Below are 22,785 nucleotides of genomic sequence, written 5' to 3'. Positions count from 1 at the left end.
TCTCTTAGTCGTCTTTTTAATCTACACACATATATTTACTAATATATCTCACATTTATGTGAAATTTAATCAAACTAGTTAGGATTAATATATATATACACACTAAATTTGACATCAATTTAACACACAAGACTCACTCAAACTTATTAAAGTATGAGCCAATCCAACAAATCTCACCGGATTTTTCTAATTCTCTTAGTCATTTTTCAAATCTCTCTTTACAACGTCAGTATTTATTTACTAACACCATCTACGGAATATGTCTATTTACTAACACCATCTACGGAATATGTCTATTTACTAACGCCATAACCATCTACAGAATAAGTAATTTGCTTACACTTACTCATCGTCGCCGTCAAGCAACCGAAAGCTCACCCTCCTTGGTCCACTCTCACATCAGCTGAAAGAAACCCGTCGGCCATGACCGTGTTCGTCTCTCTCTTGTTTGTCTACTTCGTTGTTCCTTGTTCTCTCTCTCTCTCTCTCTTATTCGCTACTGTCTCCTACCAGTGATCAGAGGTGGAGGTAGGTGTTCAAGATCTGGCTCTCAAAGAGGCAATATGAAGGAAGGTGGAATGATGACATTAGACAGTTTTCCACTTTATTCCAGAGAAGGGCAAGTTGCAGCTAACCTTATTTTCATCAAATTTCACACTGTGATGACAGAAAGAATAAATGTTTCCAACAGGGTAGGACAAATCTACCTCCTAATAATAATGATAATAATAATAATAATAACAACGACAATAATAGTAATAATAATAACTCTGGGCATGTGAATCCTGAAGACATTTGGAGCTTTAATCTTGTGTGCAGTTAAAACAACTGCAGAAAAGGTCATGAGAAGAGAATGATTTGTCACATTCAGTAGTAGCTTATGGTTACAAAGTAATAATTTCATAGTAGGTTAGAAGGGCCCTAATGTTGCATATACAAACTCTTGCAGCATTTCTATACCATGCCGATGCTAAATAAAAGTTGCTGATAAGAGATGATGCCGACTACCTTCGTTGCTAAAAAGGTCACCAAGCCAGTGACAACAAAGGGGCCAATCAACTACTGAAAGGAGAAGAGGGCATTAAGTTGTGATCAACTACAATGCCTCTTATGTTTCTCTACAAATCTGAATCCATGCCCTTGTAAAAGAAATTATCTGCAATGCCTGGACCCTGGGAACTCACTGCTTCACATACTGGATCTCAGCATTCTCTCTCAACCATTCAAGCACCTTTGCTCCCTCCAGGACATCCTGGACCTGAAAATGTCAAAAATAAATAAAAAATTAAAACAAAAATTATAATTTTTGCGATTTTCTTTAGATTTTATCTATTTGCATTGGGGCCAGAAAAGCTAGCTGCTGGCTCAGGACTATGAACAAAATCTATAACCACAAGTCACAGGACTTCGGTCTGATAATAATATATGCCCAAAATAATAATCATGTTATATTCACAAAAATCTCTCATATTAGTCTTGGGCCAGTTTCCCCAAAGGTATTTGCAATAGGTAATCCTCCTCAGGTGGGTAATCTCACAATCATTTCTCAAAAAAATCACAAACTTAGGCACATGCACTTATTGCATTCATAGAATTAACTACAAATTTGCTAATTATATATGTAATCCAGAAAATTGCATCAAGTTTCTACCATTAACTGAAACAGAAAAGATTATGATAAACAAGAGGAAAAACAAAAACCTGCTCTCGCACACGCTCCTCATCATACTCTTGATTATGGCGTTTGAACTCTGCGATAGAATTCTCAACCTCTTTAACAAGCTCCTCAGTCAAAAACTGCAAAATATTTTACACACAAGTTTGGAGTTATAACCTAACATAATCATAAGTAATAATTATTCAGCATTCCTGCACACAGTTGAAGTAATTTTGTTCGCTTACTTCCACTATGGAGAAACTGTTACCGTAGACTCAAGAATGTTTATGTACTTATCTATTCACTTGGCAAGCATCCACAAGCTACATAAGGCACACATCATAACAGCACACATTATAAAAAAAACCAGTTGCAAATAAGCAAGAGACAAGCACCAAAAAGGCCTAAGCAAATAATCGTTAATCCAATTTTATGAGATTAATTTAAGAAAGAAGGAAGAAATTCTTTTCCAACAATTCAGCATTGCCAACAATAATACAAAAGTTGAATGTACTCAAAACCTAAGTCTAGCTATCCATACAAGGGATCTATAAATACCCCCAACAATTAAACCAAATCTGACCTCAATGGGTCTGAAGTCAAATAAAAAAAACAAAAAACGTTCCATGTGCTGTGGGAGGTTATGAAGTTTGTCTTAAATCCGTGGCTTTTAGTTATATTAAAAAAATATTGTCTTATTTTAAAGTGCTTGAGAAATCTGTAGAATTCTCCATGATAATTTGCCCCAAATAAAGTATAAAAACATTCTGGAAGCATACAAACACTACAGCAAGTTATAATTTAATTGAAAAAGTCGGAAAATTTTTCAACACTATTCAGCTAGGACACCAGCAAGTTCATACAATGATTAGCTCCACAATTATCAATAGCACATGCTTTATAAAGCATCCTATATAGGACAGTGGTATGGCAAGATATATACAAATTCCTTTTATCAAAAGAGAGATAGTTAGTTAATCTGAAGTTTACCTGAATCCAATGGAATGCTCAAGATGCTCACTAAGCCAGTTCAAGGTGCAAAAACAGGAGCATTTTATTCGAAAGAATCCAACAGGCAAGTCACAACTGACCAAAGAATCCAAAATAAAGAGTATATAAAACGGAAGGTTGAGAACATACCTGCAAATTTTCACACTTGAATATCTCACCGACAGCTAGCATTTGTTTTATTATCTTTGAAATATTCTCCTTCTCGTTGTTGATGAACTGACCTACTGCCCTTTCACTTGAAAGAGATGCTAGTTGGCTTTCATTTATTTTCTTCTCCACCTATTGAGCAGTTGTAAGAATTTGGGGAAAAGGTAAAAGAAAGGAAAATTCAATTCATTCTTTGACCTGTAGCTGCAAGAGTTTGGCTCCATATAGCTGTCTTCCTTGTTCTTCCAACAAGGATTTAGGAATATCAACTTCAACAATCTGAAAATATTGGGGCAATGGATCACTTTATTACCCCAAATAATCATCAAAATTAGGAAGAGAAACAGGCTAGAGTAGGATAGATTGTCTGTCTAGACAAGATCAAACAATAACACCCATCTTTGCTTTTTGAACAACAACATGTGGAACTTCCAGTGAGTAAAAAAATAAGAGAAAATGAAGACTAAATTGCATCTGTAACAAGCAAGAAACCTTGCTCAGTTGATCCAGAATTGCATTATCCGTTGCTTGTTCTATCGCAGTTTGCTCAACTTCTTTACATCTCTGCAGTATTGCTTCTCGAACCTGTGAAACGCATTGCAAAAGAATCAAAGATAAAGAAATATTATACAAAAATATTATGTACTTGAAGCATGATATCATCGTCATGAGAAAAAATCTGCAACCATTTGTATTAGGGCCATACTCAGTAGTTAATTAGCAGTACGGTATCCTCAAGCAAAAAATAACCTCATATTTTATAATTTAGCCTTTAGACAAAAATAAATCTTCTTTGAGTACTAATGTGACCTACAACGAATAAATAAAGCAACCTGATCCAAAGAATTGCATCCAGGAAGGACATTTTCAGCAAGAGAGTCATCCAGTTGTGGTAAATCTCTGTAGAAAAGCTCTTTGCACTCAACCTAAAATTTTGTGGACAAAAAGAAAATCATATATTTATTAGTTAATCAAACAATATCTGTAGCAAAATTGTAACAAGATACTCATTCAAAAGCTTCTACTAAAAATAGCTTATAAATAAAAGAAAAGAAAATTATGCAGAAAAATGGTTAACTGCAAATTAACATTGGAACTTTCTGTTGTGTACTGCCATTTTTGTTATTTGATTTGTATGTCGTTGGCATGTTTGCAGTTACTAGGTTGTAATAAACCAACAGATCAAAATAAAGATTATGCCAGTAGAAGGAAGCAAGATCAGGAAAGTGGGGGTTAGCCACTTGATTTTGATCCTTTAACCTAAAAACAAAACTAGACAATTTAATATATGTCTTGAGTAATACTTTAGATATGACAAGATAGAGAGAGTTTTCTTAAAGTCAAGATAGAGAGAGTTTTTGTCCTAAATGTGGGTTGTCCTAAAATTTGAGTATAACATTTGCCTCATAGAGATGGGGCATAGTAACTGAACTAAAAGAGTATTCGGCACCTCTATCTACTAGGCTTAGAAATCCCTATACAGTCCAAGGCTGAAAGGGAATCAGCAGATGTGATGTCTAAGGTCATAGTAATTTGTTTCTTCCAGAAAAATTAACTCACAGTAAATTGAGCACGGGCGCCTCGAAGATTTTCCTGTTCCCATGATTCTGGAAACTGAAGGGGAAATGATTTTGTTTCACCTTGTCGAATCCCAATAATTGAATCAAGAAACCCAGGCAGGAGGTTATCACTCTCTTCAGTATCCAAATGGAATCCTAGACCGATTCAAAATAGAGTTAGTTCGTAAGTCAGTGGATGGGGTTTTACAAACAAAAATATAAATGTAACAAGAAGATAAAAGCCTGAAATTGCAAGCAAGCAAGCAGACCTTTTGTCTCAGCAGATGGGATTTTTTCACCTTCAGACTCATCTTGTCCAATGGTTTTTGCAAATATATCAAGGACCACAAGATCGCCAATCTAAGAAGTTCCAAACATATGTCAGTAGTAAGCTCAATAATTGAGACAGACAGTTACATTTAAGGAATGGTCGAAAAGCAACATCCACATTTTTACATTATCTATTTTCAATTTCCACCAAATATATCTTATATATTCAGACTCAGTAAAAGATAGGGAAGGTTTTTAAGATTTACATCAGAAAGGTATTGCAAACAAAAAATATATAAAATCAAAATGGGGGTATAAACTAAGAATAATCAAACACATCATGAACTTATATTGCTGAGATATTTGAGAGGAAAGTGGACCTATCAGACAAAAGTTTATCAGAGCTATGACAATAATTGAAAAATTTACGCATAGCAAATTTAGCATGAATAGAGATCAAAATCAAAGCATGCCCAAAAAATTGAAGGTAAAGAATTATCCAAAGATATATTATCCTTTTAACATTTCCACCATCGTGGATTCTATATTGTTGGCATGAAGTGTTGGCATGAAGTGGAGACACTCTGTTGCTATTCTGCTAACAGTGTAGTAAATGTGCAGTAAATCTACACAAGATTGGATTTAAAAAGGGGAGAATGTTCTATAGACAAGCAATCATTCACAGCCATGCTGAAGGCCAAGCTACCAAGAAAGCAGTGTTACGGACTTAGTTGGAATTACCTAAGTCGTGAGGCACCCTTGCGGCAATGACGCGAACTTAGCTTGCGTTGCCTAAGTCGCGCCTCGCCCTTGCGATATACGTCTGCAAAGATCAGCCCATTTACAACCTCTCGCAGGTCCCGAAGGACCTGTAAAAGAGAAAGTTGATTAGTTTGAAAAACGAGCGACAGACAAGTCCCAACGTCTCGCGAAAAGGGGAAGCTTTACAAGCAATTCAGCGAGCACCTTGCGTGCACAAGAGAAAAGAGGGAGAGGAGGAAAACAATGACTTTAGAAGGTTGAACGAATAGCTGCAAGTCCACAAACAGCTGCTCACCGGGTGTCGGGCGCGAACACAAGTTCCCGTCAAGATAACGTACGAACTTGTGAAAGATTGTTCAACGCCCGACACTATACCGAAGCCCCATCCCCCATGATGCCACCCGAGTGGTTCCAGAGTGCTGAGATAGCTGACGTTTCGCGTGCAGCAACGGGCTGCAGAAAACAGCCCATGGCAAACAAAAACGGAGCTGTTTTGAGCTGTTTTGCTCGGTTCGGCGAGCGGTTGCACTGTAGCGTTGCAACTTGTTCGAACTTACATTTTTACAAGCAAAAGGACATAAAACCAAACAAAAACATGCTGCCACGCAGCTGTACATGTAAACACAAACAACGAACGATTCGTTGAACAGAGTTGTTGCGGGTGCCCGACGACCGTTCGTGATAGCAGGGTCATCATTCACTATGGGACTCAGGATTAGTAAAGGAAAAACATTTTGATAAAGCCTGAAATAGAACTAAAAACATAAATTAATGGAGAAATACACTGGGATTGTCTGGAAAAGCCAATAAAATTAGTGAAACCAATTAAAGGAAAATCACAAAAGTTGGCTTTGCTCAAACTTATTTGTCTTTGTACATTGATTTTTGAGAGACCAAAATAATGCAGGAACCAACTACCACTATAATTATTTGTCCACTGAAAGCTTCTTGTGTGAATAGGTACCTTAAATAGATAACTTCTACAAAGTAGTTATAGCTAAGTACACACAGGTGCTACAAGATAATGTCATGTATATGCAGATTCAAAAAAACATAGACAGGAAATGGACTGACTTATTAATGAGAAAAGACCTTGAAACACTTTTTAATATAGAAAAATAAAATAATGAGGAGCAATAAAATTACAATGATGAAACTTGACAATACAACTCACCTTCTAACATGAGAAAGAAAAGGAACTGCATAAGTGACAGAAGATATAAATGAGAAAGAGCATCGTGTTCTTACAATATTTAAAGCCTGTGATGATTAGATTGAGACTAAAGTTCCATAATTGTGTCTATTTCCAAGAATGGAGGTTTTTTTAATTGCAAACAAGTAATTGTCAAATCATAGGACACACAAAAATGTGATCCATATACTAAGTAAAGCATGATAATTTATCTTCTAGACAAAGTTACAGTGGAAAGTATGGCCCTTCAGCTCACCACAAAATGGAGAAACTTTTGAAGTGTTATAACCACATTAACCAAATTCAGCTTAAAGGCTCAAAGATTATGGATATACTTAATTAAAAGAAAATTGCATGACCAATAGTTCAAAATAAGAAATTGTACAAGTATAAAAGTTGGTATTGTAGGCAAGAGAAAAAAAGGAATCCAAAGAAAAGTTCATCGATGTATATCTAGATCAAATGATACCTGCAAACCCCTATCAGTTACAATTCTCAGCAAACCTAGAGCCTTGTGACGCCGTTGTAGCTCTCTTTCAGAGGCACTTTGAGCTTCAATGATATTGTCTATCTCGACAACAATCTTCAAATTTTTGTATTTATTCTCTGACAGCCATTTGACTTCAGGAGCCACATCAGCCACAACTTCATATCTGAGAGATTGAACGTAATTTATTTATAATACTTGTAAAAGATCTATCAGAGAGACAGAAAACAAAGCTAGAAAATAAAAATTGTCAACCATCAAATTTTCTTTATGCATGAGAAAAATTATTAGTAAAAGTGTTCATGTTCCCCTGTTCTAAGGATGCTCGGTGATGCTCAACTTTGAATATATATATATATATAAAAAATATAAATCCATATATAAAGATTAATATAATTATCCATGGTAATCCGAATATAATTATGATATTGTGTAAGCATGCAATTAGCAGAACACATGCTGACAATAGTGCTAGCCTTCAACTACCTTTTGATGTGTTAGTACAAGACACTCCTTGATAGGAAGATCCATAAATTGTTATGGTGGAACAATTGAAAGAAACAGGAATCAGAGAGATGCAATGGAAAAAGATTTAACAATTAGGTTGACCAACCTGAAGGCATCTTGGAGAGAGAAGACATCATACATCTCAGAGAACTTAGTTACGATCCGCACGGAATCCTTCAGAGCCCTTCCCTCCACCTAGAAAGTTTTCAATAAGCAACAGCAACATATGCTTATTTGAAACATAAAATGTAGCTAGAATATAATTAGTTATTCAAGCATGGAGTCACGGTTAGGTGAATTAACTATAGTGCACACAAGGGAAATTTATCAATATAATAGGTTATTAACAGAGAACATATCATGCTGCATTGTCTTCGAAATAATTTGAGGTACCTCCTCATCTTGTACCAAGTATATAAGTTGGTACTTCAGGAATATGCATATGAGAAATGACAAAAAAATCAGAAATTGAGATATGAAGACAGTATCAGTCCAAGATTTTGTAAGCAAGACAAGAAAATCAGAAATTGATATATGAAGACAGTATCAGTCCAAGATTTTATAAGAAAGACTGTTATATTATCAAATAATCTGCAGAACAGAATGTAGATAATATATTGATGAAGACTCTCCACTTTTTTTCTCAAAGTACATTCCACTTGAAGCCCATTCTCACTATCCATCTTCTATGTTCAAGCTTCGGCACCTCACAAGTGACAGAGTTATCAATGTCAAAACACAAGTTTGACATGTGAATTATAAAGCTTTATGAGAATTATCATATATTAAATAACAACCATCACAAGCCCTATTTCAGCAAAATGATGTTAAAATATTTCATTCAGAAACTGTTTCTTTATTTTGATACAGTGTATATCTAACAAGCTAAGCAAACTTTACATACCGAAGCCATGGCCTGTGGAAGTGTTTTCTTCAAAGTTGCTTCAATAGCAGCCTGCTGCACATTGTTTCCACCAATGTAGTTCACAAGTATATTTTCTGGAACCTTCTTTCCAGGACGAAATCCAGGAATCTAGATAGAATGACTTTGATCAGACATGGTTAGTTATTTTACATTCTTACCTTTGCATCACACTGGTAATTGCCACATTTGGGGCTATTCCAAGAGAGACACAGGTAGATTATACAAGCAGCTACAAATTATAACTAAAATATTATTTCTTTAAGATTGAAAATGCATTCTTTCAGTAAAGCAAGCAGAAACCACAAGTCATTGCCCTAATAACCGATTTGAATGCTTTGCCAAGTAGAAATAATGGCTATAGGATTGTCCAATGAATCAGAATATTTGGGTGTGGATGCCATGGCTGGAAGGAGGATAACAGCAATAGCAAATCATTTAATTTTTAGTAATAGGAAGAAACATGAGAAAACCATATGCTGATGCCTTGGTGAGATTCCCCCAGATATTGATATGAAAGCAAGATATTCTAACTGCAGTAACAGAAGAAAAATGGGCAGTATATCCAACATCTACTGCTTGGTAGAGAATAAGGATTTAAAAAAGTGGTCCTTGGAGATGACAAGCATCTCTGGTTTTTAAGGAACAAGTTTCACAGAAATGAGCACTGAGTACCTTTGCTTGCTTAGCAAATTCATCTAAGACTTTTCTGTAGCATTGTTGGCATACTGCTGGAGGAACTTCTACACTTAATCTAACCTGCTAAAGACATTAGCGATTAGAGAATAGGGGCACATCACCAGAAAGCACAAGATGATGAGTAATTAACCAGAAATTTCACAAAAGCTGGGTGCAAAATAAGTAAGACCTATCAATACTCTTACATTTTATTATTTAACTGTTCGCTTATAAAGCAAACATTAAATTGCCATAACCAACTATTTCTTCAGATATTTATTTGAAAATCAACCTTGCCAACCAATTTTTTTCCTTCACAAAGTGCTTAAGCTCGTTATCATAATAGTTCCAAATGGCGCTAGAAACAAAATTCAAAATTCCAATGTCATTGGGTCATAGGCACATATATCTGGGAATCAATTGAAGTGATAGGAACTGTGAGTCAACTACAATCGTGTACTTTTTTATATTTAGTGATTGTAAATATACCTATGCTCTAACCACAGTCTAATAATATTGGATGATTATTAAAATAAGCAACAGGAGAGTTTCATCACCAGACCCTATTAGTAACATGTGACAGGCTGACAGAATGGTTTCCCAAGAAAGCTAATGATTCTAAATGCTTTACAGGGTTTCCCGAGAAGAGCTTAACTTTTGACAATCCCTTCACGTACTGTCAGGTGTGAAGTATAAACATGTATTTCGTCTACCTTAACTACAAAAACTAAAGTTTCAAGGGTCTTAAGTACCAGTAGACAGAATTGAGATAATCTGTAAAATTCTAGAGCCAACATGCTGAATGAACTCGAGCAAGAGACATGAAAAGCAATAAAGCTTCCACTTTGATTAAAAGAGCAAGAAGCTAACTTCTTGGTAACGAGGAAATAATGCCCTATAGGAAAATAAAAGAAAAGAACTAACACTGGAGTTAGGCTCCTTCGTCTCGGTGACAAGAACATCGGCTGGAGACCGATCTTTCCCCGTTTTCTGCACAGCAACCGCGCTAGCCGAGACATGGAACGGCCTCCAATTCCGCGAGGGATGCGAGAAAAAACCCGGTAGCGAATGGGAACGGGAAGAAATGCGTATCGGGAAGCGCGGGGGGGAGAGGCTCGAGGAGAAGGAGAGGGTTTGGGGGATGGAGACGGGGTAGAGCGAGGGGCGAGAGCGAGTGGGCAAGAGGAGGCGGAGTGCGGAGTTTAGGAGTACGGCCTCCATCAGCAAGAAACAAGGAGCGATGGGAAGGAGAAGAAAAGATACCGGAAGGCGTGGGGTGTATACCGCATCGCCGCTTTAAGATTCGGATTTAGAGGAAACTTCACCTTTGACAGAAATCACGACAAGAGAGGCGGGCCAAAATATCAAAGGGCACATCTCGACGCGAAACCAAAACCGAAACCGTCAACAAATACATTTTTGACGTCATAAACACGTGCTGAATCGACACGCCTTGATAGATAGTGCCCGAAGTGCAACCTCGATCAGGTGATCCAATTGGATGATCCCATTAAGGTTCGTGCAATATGCTTATATCCATCGCTGTTTCGCTACCACAATCAACATTGAATTTTAACCTTATAAACTAAATAACAATATTACAGGCCATACATAATCCACAAAATATTTTCTTCTTTCCATTCCATATGACCCAGAGGTTTTCGTAGATCCAGGATCATGTTTATGAAATGGAGGCAGATGTTGCAGACCAGGCCACAATCTTGGTAACTGTTAGGCCAGTTAAAGAGCCCGCTCGATATTGAGATAGTGGCATGAACAAACTGAACACATGCCAAAGGGACACTTTGAACCGGAGAAAATAGAGAGAACATGATCCAATCAAAGGCGATACTTGATGGTGGGTCTCACATGCTACCAACGAATCCGCCAAGCCACAAAGAAAAAAAGGAAAAGTGATTTTGCATTCCTATACTCGAAAATAATGTATTTATATTTGTGGTTTTTTTAATGTAACCCAATAAATTTGGAGGGGTGTAAACGTAATATTATGCAACCACCTTTCTCGTGAATAACTCCAACGCTTCGTCCACGTGGGATCGGGAAAGGCCACCGAAACGCAAACATTGGGACGGACCAGATCGTTCTGGAAACAAAACCGAACGGTGGATGATCCCACCGGGCGTGCGGGGCTCCCATGCGTGTTCGCGGAGTAGACCCGCGGCCGCGAATCCTCTCCGTCAGCGCCATATTTAAACCGCCTCCTTCGCCGAGGGTTTCTTTGCCGGGCAGAGCAGAGCGTGGGGAGAGGAAGAAATCGAACACCCCGAAGAAGGAATCCCAATATATATATTATATATAAAAATAAATATATATATACACATAGAGAGAGAGAGAGAGAGAGAGACGAGAGAGGAGAGGCCATCGCTGGCGATGTTGAAGCTGAACGCGACGGCCTCCCCTCCCGGGAGCACCCCGTCGGAGGAGCCCGGGGAGGATCAGCAGGCGGCTGGGGTGGGTATCCTGTTGCAGATCTCGATGCTGGTGCTTTCTTTCGTCGTCGGCCACGTCCTTCGCCGCCACAAGTTCTACTACCTCCCCGAGGCCAGCGTCTCCCTCCTTATCGGTGATTGCATCCGCTGTCTTCTCCCTTTTCTGTCTCAAGAAGGAAGAATCCTCATGATAGTTTCTGTCTTTTTCCCTATGTCTTTTATGGGATTCATTGGCTCCTCATTTTTCCTTTGTTTGATTTTGATATCGTTTCGTAAGATCGGAAGGTGAGCGCTTGTCCTCCCACCTTCCTCGCCGGCCTTTTCCTATAGATCAGAATGATGATGCTCCATTCTAATTGTTGATGCGAGGCAACTTTGGTAACTTTTATAATAGGGTTTGAGCTTTCTGTTAGGCGAAACAGACTGGGTTCATTCAAGACATGCCAATGACACTCGTGAGGTTATTAATGTTGAGGATGCATACTTGAACTTGATGTTGGAAGTTTTCACCAATTGATCATGGTATAACGTGTTGCAATTTTAGACCTGAAAAAATGTCATAAATGATCTCTATCCATTCTAACATGTCAAACCAAGCAAAAGACAAACAAGTGACAAATTCTAGTACACCCCCAAGTTTATTCCAAAATGAATATAGACTTGAGTTAGTCTATAAAGATTTAATTGAGTATACTACTATTAACTTAAGTCTACTATATAGACTTGGATCTAGGATGTTGATGGGACAAAGGAATGGAATGCTTCTCCCGTCCCCATTTCATCCCCCATCCCACATCCCCACCTCAGTCCTCATTTAAACGTAACAAGGGTGGGGATGGGGAATCCCTATTGGGGGTAGAGAACTCGTAGGTTTTCTATATTCTCTTAATAATCCATTTTGTTTCAAAAAAATAAAATTATTATCAAAACTAATTAACAATACCAAAATTTATAAATAATGATATTTATATGATTTAATTCTCAAATATGCATATTTTTATTTATATTAATTTATTAATAAATATATTATATATAATATAATATTATAAACTTGGCCGGGACAAATATGAGGATGGGTGGGGAGTGCCTCATAACTACATAGGTGATAGAAAATGTCTTTTATTCTCACCCTCATCGTCATTTATTCCCTCCATCCCCGTCTCATTAGGAGTTGGTTCATATGGATAAAGGTATCTGTGGGCATAATTGAAACATCTATTTGGATCAATGATTCAAACTCATTGGGTCAAGTATCCCATTTGATCGCCTTGTAACAAATGGATCAGAACTAACCTAATATTGGATATGGTGAGAGGCTTAAAGTAGGGAAGCCCTACTTGTAAATGAATGGGACATGCTATGGCGTGGAGGCATCACTAGATTGAGTCTCATATGCATTATTTTAGGGTTTGATTCCTTGTTGTATTTAGACCATGAGGAGTATGTCAAACTCACAAGTGTAGGAGATTATAACACCCCCAGTTTAGGCCCACATCGAAAATGGATATAGGCTTGAGTTAGGCTTGAGTTAATCTATAAGGCTTAATGGTTGTATTGTCATTATCTTGAGCTTAAGTATTCTGGGCAAGTGGTTTCGACTCAATAAATCAATTAGTCGGTTATACCATTGGGTTGGATCATGACAAAGACAATCTCCAAGTAAATGATCTCTGGGAGGTAGCATCAAGCTGTTTGAAAGGTTTACATGTAGACTAGCCAAAGAACAACATGGATCTTGATTTCATCAAACAATACATGCTACCTGCTTCGCTTAAATTGCAGTTTTATGGTTAGCAATACATGCCACTGCTCATCTAAGTTATTGAGGCTAGAGATGGATTCCCCGGTTGATCAGGGTGTAAAACAACTATTCTTGTTTCTTGAGAGGAATTTCTGGAGAAATGAGGAAGAAATAGAAGATTAAAGTAGAGAACATACAAGAGGATCATGAATAGTCCAGTGGGTCAATAGACAATGTTTTTCACAAAAAAACATATATGGTGTCATAGTAGTCCAGCAATGATCATTACTTTATAGGCTACTATATTTTATTTGTTTTGTAATTAGAATACGCATATAAACTTGGAAAACTCTTTGGGACTGATTTAAATGTCAACCAATGTTCTGCTCTGATGCAGAGTAATCCTAAAAGTACAATGTGCACCTTCTTTGGCTTGTAAATAGGAATGGTATGAATGATATTCCTTAAAAAAAAGAAGAACTGGCCTTTATATTCAAAATGAGTCAAACTAGACCTGGACAGTTTCTCAACCTAATTGTTAGGATTGTATGATATCTATGACACGTGGTGGAGTTGGAATTGAGGTTGCTTGTCACATGTTTTCTGTCCACATGTAAACATTATCATATGCACATGCTAATTGCTGGCAAACAACCATCAAGGTACATGTTGGCTAGCACAAGGCAGCATAGCCAGTATGAAAAATGATCCTCACACAGGAATCTCGCAGGCACCTTACATGTACTCTGTTTACTTATCCTGAGTTGTTTCACAAGAGAGCTTCAGAATATTTTACGTTTTCATCTATGGCAGGTTTAGTTGTTGGAGGAATTGCTAACATTTCACATACAGAGGCCAATATTAGGTACTTATCTATTCTTTTTTATTAATTGCCTTTATTAAAAATATGGATTTGATGAGTAATTTGATTTCCCTATTCTGAGTTTTTCCTTTTCTCAGGGGATGGTTCAATTTCCATGAGGAATTCTTCTTCTTGTTCCTGCTACCTCCAATTATATTATATCCTATGTTTAATTTCCAAAAAAAATTTCACAATAAAATAGTTTCTCTTATTCTTTTGGTTAAATACATGTTAGTCTCTAGTCATATTATGTTTGACTTGACTGCACTCTACTCAGTCAGGTTTCAGCTTAGCACCGGTAATGTCTCAAAATCCTCTGTTTTCAGATGCTGATAATATGTATAGCTTTTAAATTTCCCTGTCTGATGTAATTGACCTATCTGTCAATAGAAACCATTTTTCTCAAATTTTGGAGCTATCATTACATTGGCTATTCTTGGAACATTTATTGCCTCAGTTGTGACAGGAATTCTGGTGTAAGAATGTCTTCTTAACCATCACTTCATTCATTGTGGGTAAAATTTCTTCTCAGGAGTCCTCTATGATAACTACTGCTCCCTCTATTTCTTGCAGTTATCTTGGTGGCTTGGCATATCTAATGTACAAACTTCCCCTGGTTGAATGCCTGATGTTTGGTGCTCTAGTATCTGCGACAGATCCTGTGACTGTACTCTCCATATTTCAGGTATTTTACATTTTCAGCAGCTTTCTCATGGTCATTTCTTGGTAATTTTTTCCCATGAGAATTTGTATTCCTACATATTTGCATTCAGTTCACAGCTATGAGTATTCTTAATGAACCCATGAATTGGAAAAAATCAAGCAATTCCATTGAGACATTTGTAAAATATACTGTGGACTTAAGATGTCAGACCCTTTCGATCTGATTTTCTTGGCAAATTTTTATTTCTTCATTAGCACTTTTTTGCTTATCATCAATCACTTCCCTTCAGAAAGATCTTTTTTGTTTTCACAGAGATTTTACTGTTCTTGTCAGAATTTTTTTTTTTATGACTTATGTGGATGATCATACTTTGTTTTGGCTGAGCTTTGTTTTTGTGATAATCTTAATTGGCTATCTGATATTTTTGTGATAAATTCCTTCATCAAGCAATGTTATGTTGATATCAGCTTGAAGATTGTAAAATATTCTTATTTGAATGCTCCAACAGAACCATTGTTGAAACAAGAAAATAATCAAACAAAAGAAAGTACATCAAGCTTTCAGGGGAATCTTTTTGCTGTATCTCTTGCATTCTTAGGCATTTGTTTAACTTTTCTCTTTTCACCTGCATAGGAACTTGGCACTGATGTCAACATATATGCCTTGGTTTTCGGTGAATCTGTCCTAAATGATGCAGTATGTATATGTTTCCGAATCAAAACACCAGTTGATTTTTGCATATTTGTGTATGCTAACTGATATTTGTGTATGCATATTTGACTCCGTTTTCTCGTCTTTTGAAATGATGAAGATGGCAATTTCCTTATACAGGTTTGTGTTGAAGGTTGAAATTTCTTTTCCACCCTGTTCTATTATCATTGGCAATTGTAGAGGGTTCTATGTAATATCTTTAACTGCAGAACCATGTCATCTGTAAGACACAGCAAGTCCTCAGGACAAAGTTTAGCGTTGGCCGTTCTGAAGTTTCTTGAGACATTTTTTGGGTCAATGTCTTCAGGTCAGTCTGCAGATATTACCACCAGACATCCCTATCATTCCATAACTAGTCTCACTTTTAGTTTGCTAATAGTGTTTGAAGTGCTACTTTCCTTACATGAGAAAACCGGCATTTTGTAGACACTACACTATGTATTGCTCTTAGTTTGATTGGAATAGTGTAGAAGTACTTTATACAAGTTTGTAACTCTTTCATAACTCTCTCTTTTATGGCTTCCTCTGCCTCTACCATCAATTCCCTGTTCTATTTAATGCTACTGTTCTAATACTTTTAGTTTCTGAGGTTATCTTGCATGAAAATGCCCATTAGAGGCTCTTTAAAAGGTTGTCTTGGTTCGATGATGAAGCTGTGGTGTTAAGAATGAATGCAATAATGGTTCTGATGGTGTAACCAATGCTTAGACAAGGATGGCCAGAATGACTTTTATCTTTTGGCTCACTCACTCTCTCTCCCCCTTTCTCTCTCTTTCACACATTCTTTGTTTCATTTTCTCAAAGTCGTTATCTGCCGCCATAGGATAGCCTTTGTCAAAACCTCCTTTTTTCTTTGCTTCTCTAATGACTCTGTGAACCAACTAAAATGATCTTCCAATGTTGCTTCATATTGTAAGTTGATTGAGTTGATTTATGGGCAGAGGATATGTGACCTGCATTGCATGATGTCAAACTTTAGCCAAATATCAGCCTACACCAAGGGTGTTATTGGCTTGTTTGGTCTCCAAAATTGTTCATGTAGAAATTGTTGTATTCGATTCGAAACACATGCATACACACCCATATTTATATGCTTCTCTCTACTTTACAATATAAGGAATATAATTATTTTTTTCTTCAAAATGTTTTTCCTTCTCTTCTGTGCTTTTCTGAGTCTGTTGTTTATTTGAACTTATTTCGGTACTCAAGACCTCCTATGCATTTCTTCATGTTTAGCTCGTGACATGTTTTATTGATGCATTTTCTTCTGACCAATTTAACATATTTTTGCAGGAGTTGGAGTTGGATTCATTTCTGCTCTTATATCCTTTATGATCAAGCTCTCATCTGCTATAGTTAAAGATTTTATTCTGTCATTGGTTCTCTTCCATAATGTTACAATTTCATACTTCAGCACTGGCTTTTGTGGTCACTCCTTGGTTTAAAATAATAGATTGGATATTTTTGTTCCAATAAATTGTGATTTCTAACTAAAAGATTCAAGAGCTTTATTTGAATTTGCTAAGTAACCATTAAATATCATCTTGTATGAAGGACTAACTGCATCATACCTCAAGAAGTTTGGAAGCATCTATTGTTCTCCTGACTTAGCAATTATTTTTTAAATTAGTTCGAAATTTTTTTGATTGTGTCTAGATCAAGACATCTTAGATCTTGGATTGAGTTTTGCTAAGTTTAAAAAAAAACTGGTTTGAGATTTTCCAAATGGTGACACTGATGCAGCAATTTCATAACTAATATAAAGATGACTTGAATGCAAGAGAGGGTGCAAGCTTGCATTCTAAGCTATGATTTCTAACTTAGGGTGTTTAGGTAGGCCTATCTCAAAAGTCAGCTCATACACTCAATTTTCTTAGTAAGATGTTTAAATACCTAAGCAAATCATGGAAAATCCTCCAAGTTGATTTTGAAGCATGAATTTATGAGATATCATGTGGAAGCAATTTATGTATGAACATTCTGCAATGCCTACAAGTAGCTACTTAATTTTTTTTTTTTTACACTTAAAAAAATCATTGGTTCAGATTGAGGTGACTAATACTGAATTTTAATTAAATTTGGAATTTGTAACAGTATTCTTTTGTGGACTACAAGATTCTTGTACAAAAATTATGAGTGGAATGGAAGGTTTTTATATGCATCTTAAATGCCTCATCTTTGTTGGTAAACTTGATTACAACTAGACTATTGAGAAACCTTAACCAGTCAGCACCTCTTCAAGTATGCAGGGTTAGATGTTGATAAGTAAGTCTAAAATTTGAACTTCTTCAATAAATACTGTTGGTTTTTATGCCAGAAACTGTTTTAGGAACTGACATCTATGTCTTCTTTTCTCAGTCTTCACAATCTGGAAAGCTGTCTTTTTGTTCTTTTTCCTTACTTTTCGTAAGACAGTTCTGCACTGCCCCCTGCATAGTCCTCTAAATTCTTCTTTTGCTTTGTTATATGAAAGAAGATTTTAACTAATGCCACACTGCTATCATAATTTTTATAGGTACATGTTAGCTGAAGGTCTTGGCCTCTCTGGCATAGTTTCAATATTGTTCACTGGAATTGTAAGTAACCTTTACCCTTCTTGATCTTTGCAGAAGTTTTCTGTCACATCTAACCTTTTGCCTTTGCATGATAGGTCATGAAGCAATACACATTCTCAAACTTGTCTAAAAATTCTCAACACTTTGCTCCTGCTTTCTTCCATTTGCTTTCTTCACTAGCAGAAACTTTTGTGTAAGATAATAAGCAAATTAGTGCTTAATTTGACTGTTTTTGAGGTTTCAGTTATATAACATAGTTGCAAACATGGTTAACCTAACCTGCAGATTCATATATATGGGCTTTGATATTGCAATGGAACAACATAGCTGGTCACATATTGGTTTCATCTTCTTTTCAATTGTATCCTTTCCATTTCATTCATCCATCTGTTTTCTTGCTGAATTTTAAGTAACATTTTTTTGGGCACTCCTTAACTTCTCACTTTGTTGCATGAACCAGCTCTTTATAGGAGTTGCAAGGTATGGACTAACTTCTATTGTAATAATCTATGTTCTAATCTTCTATTAAAATGACCACTTGTGCTATGACTTCATTCTTTTACTCCTTGATGGATATGCTTAACATAAATTATATGCAATACAATGAGTATTAAGTCCCAACTGTTTTATTAATTACATTGATCATTCCTGAAATTTACTTGCAGTCAAGAGCATTAAACAACATTTTAATAGTTGATTTTAATCAGCATATTTAGAAGATAGAAATGAATTTCTTTTTGGATTCAACTCCTTGTCGTCCATCCTCCCAACAAAAGTTCAATAGAGCTTCTCTTACAGTTGGAAATCCCCGATGGGATCAGGCTTTGTTGTCTTTAAATTATTTTATATGTGAAGATTTTAGAAGATCATGTTGGTTTGACATGTTCATGGTTTTGGGATACCAAGCAAGCAATTGTCTTCAGTTTTTGTTATATTCTCAAGCATTATTTCTAGCCATGTTCAATGTTCTGCACCTGAATGGTTGCATCTTGGTTGTTGTCAAGATGCTGCAACATTTCGTAGCAAAAGTATATGTTTATCTGTATTGTTCTACAAGAAGATGTTAAAAATCTGTTTGCCTCGTCATTTCATAAATTTTGCAGACAGCACATAGAAGCAGCTGCAAGTGCTAATTATTTGGGGTTAGCAGCATGAGCTATCATTTTGTACAAATTCAAGAAAGAAAATCCCAATAACTAAAAATTATTTTACTGAAATGTAGATGAACACGAGACATGATGGACTTATGTTTTTCTTGATTCTTTATAGGCAATTTATTCTGAAGTACTCACATCTGAACCCTTGCCAAATCCCCAATAGTTTCTTTGGATTCTTAGTATTGGATCTTTTGATAAATGGGGACGTAATTGGTTCTATTCATTAAGTGTTTCCAAAATCAGAAATTTCCTTCTTATTCCTAGTTTATAACTATTGCTGAAAGTTAATTTGCAGTCATAGTGATTGTCCAGATAGAGCTTTGCCTGAATAGTTTCCAGACCTATTGTCTTGTATGCCAGTAGAGTGTTTTTGCTTTGCTCAATCATCCATGTTTTATCCTCTAAAGTTTTATCTATTTATTTCCAATGTAACTAATCTTAATGATCTCTGCTGAATTCTAAATGTGAAGAATAACTAGCATAACCAGATGCATCTTGTTGTCTGTTAATTTTAATATTTCTTTTCCTGAGAGAGAAATCCATGTTCTATTTATTCATTTATAATAGTGTGCTTTAGATTTTAAACTGACTGAGGGCTTTCTTCTTTTTACATATTCCCCTAGTTCTGGTTTGGCCTGTTTCTTATGATGATTCACTTAGTTATTTATGTTGAGTTGTGTTAATGTTGAAGGGCGGCACATGTCTTCTCCTGTGCTTGGTTGATCAACATGGTACGTCCAGCATCTTCCCAGATACCCATGAGACATCAGAAGGCACTTTGGTATAGTGGTAAGTTGGCAGGCTGTTATTACGAATTTAATTATTCATATATATTTTGTGATTAGTGCTTATGCACGTGAGTAGGGCTTAGAGGGGCTATGGCATTTGCTCTTGCCCTGAAGTCGGTGCATGATCTTCCTGATGGACATGGCAAAATAATTTTAACTGCTACCACTGCCATTGTTGTTATAACAGTAAGCTTTTCTCACTTGTGTTTTACATTACCTCAAAATGCCAATGCTTCTAACACATTTGAAGATCAGGATCCATCATCATATAAGTTTGTATTGAGCTTTTGTAGTTTTTATGCATTTTAAATATGTGGCTTACCAAAAATGATGAGATGATTGTATGGTGAAACTAGAAGATTTACCATTAGAATATATTATTGCCAAGAGGGATCTTTTTCGTTTTGGGGATCCTCCCCCGCAAACTTCTTGAATATTTTAATAGCAATAATTCAGGTGCTGTTGATTGGAGGCTCAACGGGAAAGATGCTTGAAGCTTTAGAAGTTATCGGTGATGCTTACAGTGGTCCGTATGGAGAAGTAAGTTTAAGGAAGTATAATATATATTATGTATGGTTGTCTTATTTTAACAGTCAATGTCTAAGTTTATGTTAGTGCTCGGAGCTAAGGTGCTAATTTGTTGTGTGTTGTGCAGCTTCATATGTAGAATAACTCTGCCTTAGGCCTTTGAAATAATATGTTTGCTTATGTGTTTGTTGGCAGTATGAGACATATCGATGTAGCATAACTATTTCTTCAGTTGGAGATCTTCGAAATTAAAACAATGATCCTTTTACCCTAATTTCATATATGTATAGCTATTATTATTATTTATGGGGTTAGAGTTTTGAAAAAGATTGTCCTTGTACCCTGATTTTTTTTTTTTTTTTTTTTTTGTTATGAACAACTCTATCTGACTTCTTACTGGAGGAGTAAAAAGGCAATTTGAGCTTATATCAAACTTCATGCATAATACTGTTTTTTGACAATTGGCTTGTATGGAATCCAAGTTTATCAATTTCTGGCATTTAGGAGAACTTAGGGGACAACCATGACTATGTCGGACCATCTTTTGATGAGGGAACTTCTTCTGGGAACAAGATAAGGATGAAACTTAAAAAAATCCAAAGGTGTTGATGAGTTTTCTTTTATACTTATTGATTCTTAAGTTGCTTCATCTTTTTACTAGATTAATGTTTGCCTTGGCTATGTATCTCTGCAGCACCGCCTCATTCACTGCACTGGACAGGAACTATCTCACTCCTATCTTCACATCTAAAAATGATGTTCCCGGTAAGGACATTTTTGTTAATTCTTTCTGCAAGATGCAAAAGCAATAATATTTGTAACTGAATTTGATAGATAAGACACATTGACCATATGAAGACAACTCACACACCCTATGAACCAATGTATTTCTCATTTCTGGGGAATATGGTGTACCTTCCAGTCCATCCTTCCAAGAGCATTTGAAACTCTATAGTATCTTGATACCAAAACAAATGTTTCGGTTTCTGATTTTCCCCAATTTAGCACTGCTTTTCATTAAGATAGTCCACAACATTTGGACTCTCTTTTTTTCTCACAATCTGATAATACAATTTGCTAACATCAAGCATAAAAAAATTGAAAATATTGCAAATATAAATTCAACAATTTCTAAGAAGCCTGATGTCATTACATATTATTCCCTTCTCTTTCTACACATGAAGTAGCTCTTTATTGGCACATTGTTCATGAAAATTCATTGTGTTGAGCAAATTAAAGACAACAAAAAGGGCTTCTCAATCGTGCTAATCCTGCCCAAATTACCTGTAACTATGGTAGTCGTTCATCAGAGCATCCTTTGCCTCACATTCTCTGAAATTAGTTCATGTTTAGGTCCTCATTATTTATATATTTACTTTATTGCATATTTTCATTTTCTTGCTTCACCCTTTTGAGCTGAAGTCAATTTTTTGTGCCTAACAGATGAGGCTCCTGAAAATTCGAGAACAAAAGAATTCCAAGTGCATCAATAAACACTGCAATTTTTTTCTTTTTTCGGCATGCCAAAGTTTAAGAGGAGATTCTTTTTGGTGATTTCTCAGATGGTTATCATCTCTACTTTATCATACCATGTATATATCAGTTGGCTGATCATTGTCCAAGCAATAGATAACAGTTCCTTTCATTTATGTGTCAACTAATATCACTTATATAGGACATAGTGGAATGTTTGTGATGTCATTTGTTGAATCCTACTGTTTTTAATTAGCACCCCTTCGGTCACACGTCTAAGGCAGTTCTCTTGTCATTCAGTTCTGGAGCCCTTCAGCTTCTGATATGTCACCGCTAGGCGTGGTTTCCACTAAATAAATATCTATCGGGAGTGTTGAGTCCATGATCTTGAGCTTCATTGTAAGCGTCAATAGATATCAGAGGCAACTTTGCTACAGGGATTAAAGAGGTTATTCTCCCTAGATATCATCCTGAAGTGCCCTTCCTGATCTCAAAATTTTGGCAGGTTCCTTTTGATTGGTTTTCTTCAGGTTGAAGGTAAGCGTCTTATATATGATGACTTTGTTGTATTCAGCGCTATTTTTATATATCCAGAATATATAGTGACAAATGATTAGAAAAAGAAAGAACTCTTCAAGGAATGCATAATAATCCTAAATCTTTT

General features: G+C 36.2%; 2 protein-coding genes across 4 annotated transcripts; one reads left to right on the top strand and one right to left on the bottom strand.

Annotated features, from left to right (window-relative positions):
* Nucleotides 1-779: 779 nt before the first annotated feature.
* On the bottom strand, nucleotides 780-10,494 carry LOC103999893 (trigger factor-like protein TIG, Chloroplastic). Of its 3 annotated transcripts, none has more exons than XM_009421793.3 (13): nucleotides 10,117-10,494; nucleotides 9,190-9,273; nucleotides 8,497-8,625; nucleotides 7,699-7,787; nucleotides 7,068-7,251; nucleotides 4,644-4,734; nucleotides 4,376-4,530; nucleotides 3,649-3,741; nucleotides 3,308-3,400; nucleotides 3,014-3,094; nucleotides 2,798-2,947; nucleotides 1,702-1,797; nucleotides 780-1,258 (listed from the first exon to the last, which is right to left on the bottom strand). In XM_009421793.3, exons 1-13 carry the CDS (start codon nucleotides 10,411-10,413, stop codon nucleotides 1,181-1,183), a joined length of 1,620 nt encoding a protein of 539 aa, XP_009420068.2. In that variant the 5' UTR covers nucleotides 10,414-10,494; the 3' UTR covers nucleotides 780-1,180. The 3 variants fall into 3 exon arrangements, with proteins under 3 accessions (XP_009420068.2, XP_009420067.2, XP_064941848.1); XM_009421792.3 differs by having other exon boundaries at nucleotides 9,190-9,276; nucleotides 10,117-10,468; XM_065085776.1 differs by lacking the exon at nucleotides 9,190-9,273 and having other exon boundaries at nucleotides 10,117-10,470.
* A 952-nt stretch (nucleotides 10,495-11,446) lies between these two features.
* LOC103999892 (sodium/hydrogen exchanger 6-like) lies at nucleotides 11,447-22,391 on the top strand. The gene is made up of 22 exons (XM_009421790.3): nucleotides 11,447-11,776; nucleotides 14,197-14,248; nucleotides 14,344-14,403; nucleotides 14,519-14,543; nucleotides 14,636-14,721; nucleotides 14,819-14,930; nucleotides 15,543-15,605; nucleotides 15,721-15,740; nucleotides 15,830-15,927; nucleotides 16,914-16,942; nucleotides 17,854-17,885; nucleotides 17,979-18,026; nucleotides 18,136-18,196; nucleotides 18,271-18,368; nucleotides 18,461-18,536; nucleotides 18,636-18,655; nucleotides 20,024-20,121; nucleotides 20,197-20,306; nucleotides 20,577-20,660; nucleotides 21,153-21,250; nucleotides 21,343-21,413; nucleotides 22,092-22,391. The coding sequence occupies exons 1-22, from the start codon at nucleotides 11,584-11,586 to the stop codon at nucleotides 22,139-22,141; spliced, it is 1,584 nt and encodes a 527-aa protein (XP_009420065.1). The 5' UTR covers nucleotides 11,447-11,583; the 3' UTR covers nucleotides 22,142-22,391.
* Nucleotides 22,392-22,785: the final 394 nt, after the last annotated feature.

This window comes from Musa acuminata, chromosome BXJ1-10 (genome assembly GCF_036884655.1).
Source record: "Musa acuminata AAA Group cultivar baxijiao chromosome BXJ1-10, Cavendish_Baxijiao_AAA, whole genome shotgun sequence".
Lineage (NCBI taxonomy): Eukaryota > Viridiplantae > Streptophyta > Magnoliopsida > Zingiberales > Musaceae > Musa > Musa acuminata.
The sequence above is the reverse complement of the archived record's forward strand: the minus strand, read 5'-3'. Positions and strand labels throughout refer to the sequence as shown.

What these genes read in the sequence shown, in the direction of transcription:
- LOC103999893 (XM_009421792.3), bottom strand. Translation starts at nt 10,413, where the DNA reads ATGGAGGCCGTACTCCTAAACTCCGCACTCCGCCTCCTCTTGCCCACT. An exon ending in CCCATCTGCTGAGACAAAAG is followed by an intron (nt 4,531 to 4,643) that starts GTCTGCTTGCTT and finishes GAATCGGTCTAG; the next exon opens with GATTCCATTTGGATACTGAA. An exon ending in TCAAGTGTGAAAATTTGCAG is followed by an intron (nt 1,798 to 2,797) that starts GTATGTTCTCAA and finishes AATATTTTGCAG; the next exon opens with TTTTTGACTGAGGAGCTTGT.
- LOC103999892 (XM_009421790.3), top strand. Translation starts at nt 11,584, where the DNA reads ATGTTGAAGCTGAACGCGACGGCCTCCCCTCCCGGGAGCACCCCGTCG. An exon ending in CATACAGAGGCCAATATTAG is followed by an intron (nt 14,249 to 14,343) that starts GTACTTATCTAT and finishes TCCTTTTCTCAG; the next exon opens with GGGATGGTTCAATTTCCATG. An exon ending in CTGCTACCTCCAATTATATT is followed by an intron (nt 14,404 to 14,518) that starts ATATCCTATGTT and finishes ACTGCACTCTAC; the next exon opens with TCAGTCAGGTTTCAGCTTAG.